General features: G+C 37.6%; 1 protein-coding gene across 6 annotated transcripts in view; it reads right to left on the minus strand.

Moving 5' to 3' along the window:
* LOC140717162 (high mobility group protein HMG-I/HMG-Y-like) overlaps positions 1-496 on the minus strand; it is a 72,933-nt gene extending 72,437 nt beyond the window's left edge. For 2 of the 6 annotated variants that reach the window (XM_073030450.1, XM_073030449.1), the window contains exon 1: positions 160-396. Coding sequence is in view for 2 of the 6 variants with exons in the window: in XM_073030447.1 (XP_072886548.1) it covers positions 33-120 (88 nt within the window). In the remaining 4 variants the exon portion in view is untranslated. Of the gene's footprint in view, positions 1-32; positions 397-456 lie in introns of those variants that run through there. The other 4 variants (XM_073030451.1, XM_073030447.1, XM_073030448.1 and 1 more) reach the window with 4 other exon arrangements.
* Between the last annotated feature and the right edge of the window lie 11,830 nt (positions 497-12,326).

A 12,326-nucleotide genomic window follows, 5' to 3' on the forward strand; every position in this document is an offset into this window, starting at 1 on the left:
AGGCAAATTAAATTTAAAAAATAAACACTCACAGGAAAGCAACGTCCAATGTGCAATAGAAATCTCTTTCCCTCCTTGATCAAAATAAAACAAAAGCTGGTACAGATGCAGAGCCCACATATAACACACACTAGGCCTGCCTCTAGAGTCAATTCGTACCCTGAATGATGATCACGCTGCTCTAATACGGCGGGTGGAAGGAAACGGAGAATGAAAATGAAAAAAAAAACACTCTTGGCTCAGATCCAAAGGCGGGCAATACTCTGCACAGTGATGATATTTTTATACAGTATATAAAAAGTAATTTAAATAAAACCTAAACAATATCAAAGCACTTTCCACAGCCTGCACAGAGTTACATAGCAGCAAACCAAGTTCTGATTGGATCCCATCCAGCAGGTTATTAAACAGAATACTCCTAAGGGATGATCTACCCACTCAAATATGTGCACTCACTGTTATTGTTTGCAAAGGAGGATCTTTTTTTGGACAAATTATCAATATGTAAAACATGTTGCAGTGATCCTATTACGCATGCCAACGTGCAGAGGTTTGTGCTTTGCACTATCACATGCCCTCACTTTGTTCCCTCCCCACCAGGCGGCGAGACTTTGATCAGGATAGCGCACACTACCTATCTGCTCCCTGCCTACGGCTTTTCCCGGCTTCCAAAATCAGCAACAACTACACTGACTTTACTATCTCTTAGGCAGATGTAAAAACTACATCCAAGTGTCTGTGGTGAAATTTTTCAGCTGACGCTCTCAATTTCATTATTTAATTGTTTACCCCTGCTGCTTGGTGACAAAACGTCTTTATGTCAGGAGCTTTTAAAAACTATATATATTTATGCTAAAATATACTGTAGTATAAAAAGATGGAAATCTGATTACCTTTATACCTTAATTAACTTCCTCTTAATACCTGAATTTCTTTTCACATATATTTTTCACTTAAGTGGGCAGGAGTAATGTTCTTTCTGAGCTATACTTTCTCGGGCTGACAGTTACTTCCTTCATGATTTAGTCCACAGAATTTCTACACACCCACTGAAGAGGATTAACTAGCTGAACAACACCTTGCTAAGATTGTGACTTCACCTTATCATTGGAACACATTCATAAAGCTTCTATTTTAAATTTCAGGTGATCCCATCTGATGTGCAGATGATGACAACGTGGACCATTGATTCCATAAAATATTTATTAAAAATGCTAGTTTTGATAACCTTAGGACATAAAATCTTCAAAACAGACGCAGCGAATAAGACTTGAATTGTCTAGAAATGCTTAAAGTGTTGTTACTGAAAAGATTGCTTTGAAAGTCCGATAAATTTAAAGTCGCTGCTTCAAACAATATACTATCTGTTTTCACGTGATAACTAAATATTTCTGCTAGATTTTTTAAAGTTCAGAAGACCTGGTATCACTGGCAAGACACATTTATTGCCCTTGGTAACATACTTGTGGGTCTTGAAAAATTACAACCATGTGGGTGGAGGTTACCTTCTGGTAGGGGATTCCAGTAATTTCAATTTATTGATAGGTTTCCAGGTCAGATCTTATACCTTGGCACAACTGAATGCCTTGAAAGGCCTTTTCACTGGGAATTAGTAAGTCATACCTTTACACAAATTCATAATCACTTTGTTGTTCTTTATATCACTGCTGCTTCAATTTTTTATTAATTTCTATTTTAATTCAGATTTTGCAGCATTCTGTTTTTTAATATATATATATTTTGTTGATGTTTACTAAAGTATTAGTAATGACTTGAAATTTGAGTTTTTGAATGAAATATCCATTGCTTATAAGATTAGATTTTGATATAAGCTACAGACGGTTTCAGTTGTTCCATTACACAAACAAAATTAAACAGAGCAATGGAATGCATTAGATAAGTTAGAATGTTGGAGTGGAAATAACAAGATGTATTTCTCCGTGCTGCTTAGTAACAACCCATATCTAGAATGACCAGATTTACTATAGAAGTCATCTAGGGGTACCAAATGTTAATTACACTTGCTCTTGCATGCCGCTGAAAACATTGCAGAGGGAAGTGAGGCATGTGTATCTAAATGTGTAGGGACTCCTAGTGTGTATTGATCCCAATCTATCCAGGGATTCTAATATTAAGACTTAAGCAATAGAGAAAGAAGTAGAAACGTGGGTGAACTTGATTTCAAATTATATTGAATTTAAAGGCAGGTTAATTATGTGATAGAACAGAAAAATAGATCAAAAGAAAAGGGGGAAAAAAATCAACCTTTCTAAAATGGCCGTTGCCAATAAACAATGGGAGGAATTAAACTTCATACCTTTAACAGTGGCTTAAATATTTGAAAATAATTAATATTTAACAGATAGTGAAAAGTGACCGGGACTTGTAGTGACAAGAGTTAGCTTTTTACAGTAAGCTTAAATGATGTGCACCGATCAGATAAGCAATTTCTCCTAATTTGAAGTTTGTAAACAGTAAAACAAGTAGCAAAGTATAATTTTCATGAAGCTGATGGAAGAACCGTGGAACATGGGCAGCATCTTGTTTACTATTCTTTCACATGAATACTTCTCTGGAACTTGCAAAGCAAGAGCTTTGTTACATCCAAAAAACCACAAAATAACCTCAAGAACATACTCTCCTAATTAATTGCTATGTCCTACATTGCATATATTTTCAAAAAATTCGATGCTAGGACCTCCTTGATAAAATAGACTCGGGTTTAAACTGCTCTTAGAAATAAGTAGTTAAAGGTTTCAAAGAAGTTTACAGTTGCAGAATGCTGCTGTCCATGGTATTATTCGGTATTAATGCAACCTATTTTAAAGGGATGCTCACGACAAAAAAAACACATAAAAGTCAGTTCCCTCTGAGAATACAAACGTATTGGCAATGCCCCAGATACAGTTATGAATGATTTTTGTGAAATATTGCTCCAACCAAAAAAAACTCACTTTTTCTCAAATAGAACAGCAACTCTGCCTTATGCAGCACACCACGCAGAAAGTTTTGCAATTTTGTTTAGGATAGACTTCCTAATCCTACTCCACTGTTTCTACAGGAAGTGTGGTCAGATAATTGAGTCATGCCTGTACTGGTAAAGTCCCTGTGGTAAACTGGAAGCATAGGAATTTTAACTTTGGATATGATTAAAATATGTGTTCGTTAATGACAATCTAGCAAGTTCAGTAATAAAACTCTTCTCTCAAGTGCCTTCATTTTCAAGTAATGGGAAGAATTTGAAGGGAAACAGCGGAAACATTGAGTACAATGTTTCAGACATATAGAGAGAACAGGAAGCTACTTCACAGCACTAAACGCTTATGTAAACAAGTAACTATGAAAAGACTTCTCAGCCACAGCAGACAGCTGAACATATGTAAACAATTAAATGTAAAGTGGCCCTCAAGCAGGAATCTTTATCGGTCTTTGTTTTCAGCTCAGAGGAAATCATATGTTTTCCATATTATTTAGATAAGTAAAATCAAAGCTATCGTTTAATACTACCATTTCACTGTGGTGTTCTTTTTGTCCTATTTTAAAGTTATTTTGCAAAATAGAACTGTTAATATTATTATGCATTTGAATATCAGTGATTTAAATTTTTTTTAAAGTAATAGTTCAATAGGAAACAAAACAGACTTTGTTTAATTTATTAATAGGGGAGGACTTCTAATTGTGTGGATGTGACAAGTGTGTTCATGATTGCTTATTTTCCACAGTAGGAAATGCACAAAGTACTTTCTTTTCTCCATTCCATTCGCGTCTGTGATTAATCCAGAGAAAATTACATAGAACGTAGAACAGTCAGCCCCTTCAGCTCACGATGTTGTGCCTACAATGTAACCTACATCATGATCAATCTAACCCTTCCTTCTCATATAGCCTTCCATTTTCCATTCATCCTTGTGCTTATCTCTTAAATTTTCTTAGTATATCTGCCTCTATCATCAGCCCTGTGTTCCATGCACCTACCACACCCTGTATAAAAAACTGCCTCTAATATCCCCTCCCCCACTAATACTTTCTTCCCAATTCCTTAAAGTTATGCCCTCTTGTATTAGCCACTTCTGCCCTGGAAAAGCTCTTCGGCTATCCACTCGATCTCGATCTCTGCCTCACATCATTCCATACACTTCTATCAAGTCACCTTTCACCCTCCATCTCTCCATAGAGAAAAGCTCTAGCTCACTCAACTTATCCTCATAAAATATGCTTTCTAATCCGGGTGTTATCCTAGTTAATCTCCTCTTCATTCTCTCCAAAGCTTCCACATCCTTCCTATAATGAGATGACCAGAACTTAACAAAACACTCCGTGAGGTCTAACCAGGGTAGTAAGAGCTATGATTAGCAACAGGAGAATGAGTAGTATCTCATCTCTGTCAATGGAATTCTTCATCTAGCCAATAAAAAGTTTATAAGAACAACACAAACAACTTAATAAATCTCCTTCAATGCTGATTTCCATAGTTTCACTCTAGTATTTCACGGCTACACATGTGGAATGTCTTCTTTTATATCTATGGTCCTTCATAAGTGCACATCGTGTGCACACGTTCCCAGGTTTTGTTGGTGCGCATGTAGAATTAATAACTGAGTAGCATATGTACCTGTCCCATTTTGTAATTTCAAAACTTTAAATTAATTTGAAGAAAACCAAGAGAATGCCTCGCTTAAAGTAAAGAACAAACATAACACTCGCATTTCTCAACTCTCTCGTTTTCCTTTGAATTAGTTTAAAGTTTTTGACGTTACAGAACATAGCATTTATCTCACTGTAATAAGGTCTTTAATATGGACTTCACATTTAAGCTTATTTCCAATCCTAATAAATTTAAGTTCAATTCCTACTATTCTGGGTGATATAACAAATTGTACAGCAGCCATTAATAATACACAGAGATTGCTGGAGGAATTCAGCAAATCCAGCAGCATCTCGAGAGGGGAATCTTTAGACTGTTTACACTCTTAACCTTCCTCTTCTCATCACCTCCCTCTGGTTCTCTTCCTCCTTCCTTCCTTCCATGTCCTCTCCTATTAGATTCCTTCTTCTTCAGCTATTTACCTCTTCCATTTATCCCCTCCCAGCTTCTTACTTCAGGCCCCCCTCACCCGGTCTCACCTATCGCCTGCCAGCCTGTACTACTTCACCTCCCCCCACCTTGTCATTCTGCCTTCTGCACCCTTCCTTTCCAGTCCTGATGAAAGGTTTTGGCCTGAAACACTGACTGTTTCTTCCCTTCCATAGAAGCTGCCTGACTTACTGAGTTCCTTCAACCTTTTGTGGGTGTTGCTCAAAATTTCATGCATTCACAGAACACCTTTTTGGAGCAGATTTTAACAAAAAAAAAAGTTTAAGACTGAAATATAACATAAATATCTGATTTATTACTCACTTGCTATAGATGATTGGACTTTTCCAATTAGCTTCCTAAATAAATTAAAGAAAGCATTTAGTTTTGTTCCTGTTGTGTTGCTTTGCATTGGAGTATCTTTCCATAGCTCGAATAAATTGCACTGCGACCTAATGCACTAAATTGGACTGGTGCACGCAATTTCCATAAAAGATGATGGTCAAAGGAAACATTAGAACCTTGTTATTTTTTCCCAAAAAAAGCTAACTTAGCTGAATGAATGAAATAAGAATTTAAACTGTTAACTTCACAAAAACTCAATTAGAAAGTCACGTGCTGATGAGGATGTCCACCATGTTGTCAAGTGAAACTGGCACAGCAAGGTCTGTCAATGGCGTTTGACAGCTCCGTGATGAAGGATGAACGGCAAGTATTTTCATTCCATTGAGGATACTGTTCCAGGATCTTGAGCCAGCAAAGAATTCATGCGTAGTGAGATACTGCTAGAGTTCCTACTGGTTCACTCCATAGATGGAGGCTAGAGCACATTTTGATTCTTAGCTTTTTTGTGGGCTTTAGTAAAGGTAAATTTTGGCTCTCCATGGTGACAATAATGGCCTTTAACCAACTTCTCCAAGTTTGGTAATCACGGGTAGAATTATCATAATTGACAGTAGGAATGTAGAATTTCTTGAGATCTTGATTAACCTTGAATGGTTACAGAATTGTCCATAGGACCCAGCATTTGACAGACAATCTTGAGGCATGCCATCCTGATGTTCCAGATCACAAGTCCTGGAGAATCCAGTGTGGTGACATTGTCTACAGGCCAGCCCTCCAAAGAATCTCTTTGTCAGGTGATTTCAGATATTCTTTTGAGTCACCATAAATGGAAGATTTATTTTATATTTATGTTTAATTTCATATTTGTGTATAAATATATAACATATTTATGTAAATATGTTATAAACAAAAGATGTTTGAGGCACTGACGTTCTTGTAACATGTGGCCCACTATTCAGAGCTGTACTAAGGGCATAAATCTAATAAATAAATGCCTTCATATTTGGAGTTAGCAATCTGTTGCAGTAGGTATATGAAGTAACTTTGGCAAATGTGATATTAGCATCATTATCTGTCAAGGTTAAACAAACTAAGAAGAATTGAGCTGAAGTGGCAGAGGTGATCCACATTGTCCAGAGCTTCATACTTTATGTAAATCGTGGTGGGATGTACCCCGTGACATAACAACAATATTTTTGATGCCAATCACCATATCAAACTTATTGCATGCATCAGAGAGCTTATTCATCATGGGTACTATCCAGAAACTCGACTGCAGTTACTAGCCTGGACTAGTCTAGCAGTATCTCACTACACATGAATTCTTTGCTGGCTCAAAATCCTAGAACACTTTCTTCAATGAAATTTTGGGAATACCTTCACCATAAAGACTATATCAACAGAAAATGATAAAACAGGTTGTGTGCTGTGCTGTAAAATAAAGCACGCTTCTTCCTGAGATCTGCGCAGAAAAATGTGTTTGGTAAATTTGATTCACTCCATGTGATGTCAAGAAACAGCTGACAGTACTTGCATAGATCAAAGGCTCTCGGAGCAGACAACATACCAGCTATTGCAATAAAAATTGGTCCTCGAAAGCCAGGTATGCTTCCTGCCAACCTGTTCCAATGCAGCTTCAATTCTAGCATTTACCCCAAAATGTGAAAATCACCAAGGTAATTAGCAGAATTGGACAAATCCAAACTGGCTAATTATTAGTCTCCATCATTAGTGATTGAAGGTGTCATTATTAAATGGAATTCTTCACCAATTCTTCACCTGCTCACCAATGCCCAGTCTGGGTTTTGACTCCAGATCATTATGCAGCTTTGGTCCAACCACCGGCAAAAGAGTTGAATATATATATTGATTGAGGATGAGCTTGTATCAGATAGGTTATACAAGCTGGATGTATACTGGGATATCAGCTGATTAATTGTCCATATGTAATTATCTTCTGGATGCAACTGACAATCAATAAATGAGTCCTGTGGTTTAATGGATATCTCAATATACAGAATATTAAGTTTCATCTTGGTGACCCATAGATCTCATAGGAGATGTCCTAAAATGTAATTCTCATGAAATTCTTCAAAGAGGTTTTATTCTTTGGATAATATGTTAAAATGATTTTTCATTTTGCATTCAGCAGAAGTGAATGAGATTCAGACATCAAAGTAATGTTTATCATCCAAAAAATTCCGAGGTATTTGTTACATATGCGTAAATATGTACGGAGTAGTATGATTAAATGTTTTTACTGAGTCGTGTTAGTAATGGTACACACTTGGCATCTTACAGTGTGGGAGCTATGAACCGAGCAGCTGAAACAAAAGCCTGCACCAAAAAGGAGTGGATATAGGCTCAATGGATCAATCAGCTGCATATGCACCCAACACATTCTCGCAATCAATCTGATATGGTTCAGTATTTGTGTTATTTCCCACCTTAATGCTTAGGAACCTTATGTACAAATTCAGCATTAAATTTCCAGCAACACAGGAATAACTACACTTGATTGTGTGTGTGTCAGGGCATGATACAAAAACAAGATTTATTCTTTTAAAATGAACTTTACGACACAGCAGATCATCATAAAGAAAACAACTGATTAAAACAAGAGATTTTCATAATTTAAAGGCACTTATTTGATCTTAATGTCTGAAAATCAATGCATTTAACCGTCTGAGGGGAAAAACATATTCACTAGGAACATTTCATACATGAATTGCAAAAGAACAAAGTACAAGTGAATGAAAAGCACGTCAAGAAAAACATGTAAAATCCTGTCCAATTTATAGACATCAGCCATAAATGATCAAATGCTTATATCAACGTTGATGCAGGTTTTACCTGGATTAAATCACACAACAGGGTATGCTATAAGATGCTTTGCCAGTTTTATTTTACTGCTTTATTTTAAAGTTTAAGATCTTTTTTCAGCAGATCTATACTCATTTGACTGGCAATACTTTCTCAAAATCACTAGTACTTCTGTATTTGAAAAATCCCCAATTATAAATCATAAGTTTTTTGTCGATGTCTGCAAAGACAAGTATTTCTGGTTGCATACTGTATACATTCTCTGATAATAAATGTAACCATGTGAAATAAATGTAAAATTTCAAAACAAAACCTACAGCAAAGTAAATGTGCATTACACATGTTTAATCATGACGGCTTTAGTTATTCTCTTAATCACCAGCAGAAAACCACATTTGAAGGTTTTCCCTATCTTGCCTCATGCCAGATTCTTCATTCTATTTTCCATAAGACACACCAGAATTAGGCCACTGAGTCTGGTTTCTTATTCAATCGTGGCTGATTCCTTTTCCCTCTCAACTTCTTCTCCCTCTGGTTTTTGATTCTTTTACTAATCAAGCACCTATCACCCTCCATTTTAAATTGAAATGTCCTCCATCGCTATCTGTGGCAAACAATTCCACAGATCCACCAAACTCTGGCGAAAGAAATTCATTCTCATCTCTGTTCATCTCAGCCTTATATCCTGAGTCTGTGCACTCTGGTCCTAGACTCCTCCACTGCTGGAAACATCCTCTCTACATCCAATCTATCTAGGTCTTTCAATACTAGGTAGGTTTCAATGAGATCCCCCTTCATTCTTCTAACTGAATCACAGGCCTAAGATCATTGTTGTAAACCTCCTCTGGACCTTCTCCAATATCAGCAGATTCTTTCTTAGATATCGGGCTTAAAATGCTAACATTGCATTTGCATTCCTCACTACCAACTCTACCTACAAGTTAACCTTCATAGAATCCTGCACTAGAGCTCCCAAGTCCCTTTACACCTGCAATATCTGACGTTTTTCCCTGTTTAGAAAATAGTCCATGCCTTTATTCTTTCAACCAAAGTACATGGCTATGCTCTTCCCTGCACTGTATTCTATCTGTCAATTCTTTGCTCATTCTCCTAATCTGTCCAAGTCTTTCTGCAGTCTCACTGCTTTCTCAAAAACTAGCTACTGTTCCACCTGTCTTTATGTGATCTGCAAACTTGGCCAAAAAACCAACCTACCGTTTCCATGTGCGATGTTCAAAGGTGTCATTAATCACTTGCATGTCAGATGCTGATGTGTTTCAACTGACCTTGGGTTCTTCTGTGAGGTTGTGGCTATCCATCCAGGGGACATATCTCCTATGAGTGCCTTTTGACTGGTCTCTGACTCTCTCTGGAAACAGCGTCTGTCCTCATCTCCACTGTCAGTGTGCCAGAAGAAAACTACGTTGTGTACATAAGTTTTTTATGTCTCTTTTTTGGGCAAAAAGCTTTCTCCAAGTCACAAATCCTTCAACCATAGCATTAATTGCCTGCTGAAAACGTACTGACTCTTCACTTTAAGAAAATAAGGTGTGTTTTAAGTAGTGTGGTCTCATGTTAATTGGTGCAAGATGTACAAGAAAATGGAACTCCTGGTGAGGCAATAGGTACTTAGCACCATGGTAAATATTGGCTGGATTGTGATATTATTACAAAGGGAACACAGCATAAATGTTGTGTGATGCCTGCATCATCTGATATATGAGAGTTAAATATGCATTTTCATCTCATGTGTTTTTGAGGACTAGTAACTTATATTCCAACGTTTTAAATGAATAATCCCAAAGACCTTTCTCCCCAAAATGCTAGAGTCAGCCAGAAGAGTATTCACCAAGTTTAAAGTTCAAAGTAAGTCTCTTATCAAATTATGTATATATCAACATATATACCTGAGGTCCATTTTCTTGTAGACATTTTCAGTATATACAAAAAACACAATAGAATCAGTGAAAAACTACACACACATATGGACACCCAATCTGCATAAGAAGACAACCTGTGCAATGACAAAGAAAACAAATAACAATAATAATAAATAAGTATATAAATAAATAGTAAATAATAAGAACACAAGTAGTAGAGCCCTTGAAAGTGAGTCCAATGGTTGGGGAACAGTTCAGTGTTGAGATGAGTGAAGTGAAGTGAGGTTGAAAGGTAACAACTGTTCCTGAACCTGGTGAGAAGAGCACGGTTGTCCGCACACAGTAGCTCAAGAATGGGCTCTTGCCTGATTTTTGTTCAGGTGAGAAGGAGGCGGAGGTTGAAAATATTTCTGTCAGTGTGGAACCAAATGTAGATGCTGTCTGAGGTTGTCTCTTTCGTTTCCCATAGCATCGTGCTGAAAAAGATAGCAAAGGGCATTGGTGCCAAAACACTGCCTAGTTTCAGTACTGGCACGAAACCAGGCCGTGTTTGGCACCAATGCTCTTTGCCATGCATATTGAAAAGCGGCCACTCATGAGGCCCCAAGAGCGGGTCCCGTTTCTGCAAAGAACCAAAGTCAGCATGTAACTCCAGATCAGGGTCTTCAAAAGAACATTGAAAAGGAAAAAAAAAGAGATATCAAAGATAGGAATAGCGCTGTTTCCGAAGATGCAAGCAAAGGAGTCATCGTTAGGCGCCACCGTCCTCTTAAGCTCTTTCAATCTTATTTACATCTTCCCTGTAGGTAGGTGACCAAAACTGCACCCAATACTCCAAATTAAGCCTCACTAGTGTCTTATACAACTTCAACATACCATTCCATCTCCTGTACTCAACACTTTGATTTATGAAGACCAATGTGCCAAAAACTTTCTTTACATCCCTATCAACCTGTAATGCCATTTTTCATAAATTATGGACCTGTATTCACAGATTCCTTTGTTCTGCAGCATTCCTCAGTCCCTACTGTTCACTGTATAAGACCTACCCTGGTTGGTCCTACCAAAATGCAACACTTTGCAGTCGTCTGCATTAAACTCCATCTGCCATTTTTCAGCCCATTTTTCCCACTGCAAGCTCTGATAGTTTTCTTTGCTGTCCTCTACACCCCAGTCATCCACAAATTTGCTAATCCAGTTAACCACATTATTATCCAGATCATTGATAGAGAAGACAAACAACAGTGGGCCCAACACTGATCCCTGCAGCACAGCACTAGTCACAGAACTTCAGTCCGAGAGGCAACCATCTACTACCACTCCCTGGCTTCTCCCACAAAGCCAATGTCTAATCCAATTTACTACCTCATCTTAAATGCCAAGCGGCACTTCTTGACCAACTTCTCATGTGGAATCTTGTCAATGGCCATACTATAGTTCATTTACAACATTATACCTAGTTACTTGCTCAAATTACTCTATAAGATTGGTTAGACACAACCAATTATGCACAAAGCCATGCTATCGCTTATCAATCCATGTCTATCCAAATGCTTATATATACAATCCCTTAGAATACCTTCCAATAAATTTCCCATTGCTGATGTCAATTTCACTGGACTATAATTTTCTGGTTTCTTTTTAAACAGTGGAACAATACTGGCTATCCTCCAATCCTCTGGTACCCCACCTATCACTAAAGGTGATTTCAATACCTCTGCTAGCCCCTCTGCAGTTCCTGCACTTGCCTCCCACAGGGTCTGAGGGAATGCTTTGTCAGCTCCTCTGGATTTATCTACCATAATTTGCCTGAAGACAGCAAACATCGCTTGCTCTGTAACCTCTATAGGGTCCATGACCTCACTGCCTCACTTCTATAGACTCTGTATCCCACTCCCTGGTAAATACAAATACAAAAAATGCACTCAAGATCACCTCCATCTCTTTTGATCTTCCAGAGGACCAATTTTGTCCCTTGCAATCCTTTTGCTCTTAACATATCTGTAGAATCCCTTAGGATTCTCCTTCACCTTGTCTGCTAGAGCAATCTCAAGTCTTCTTTTAGCCCTCCTGATTTCTTCCTTAAATGTTCTCTTGTATTTCTTATACTCCATTAGTACCTCATTTGTTTCTGCCTGCTTATTTTCAACCTCTTACTGCTACACTCAGAAGTTCCCACCTGCTTCAAAAAGAGAAACAATTAT

Source organism: Hemitrygon akajei, chromosome 27 (assembly GCF_048418815.1).
Source record: "Hemitrygon akajei chromosome 27, sHemAka1.3, whole genome shotgun sequence".
In the NCBI taxonomy this organism is placed as follows: domain Eukaryota; kingdom Metazoa; phylum Chordata; class Chondrichthyes; order Myliobatiformes; family Dasyatidae; genus Hemitrygon; species Hemitrygon akajei.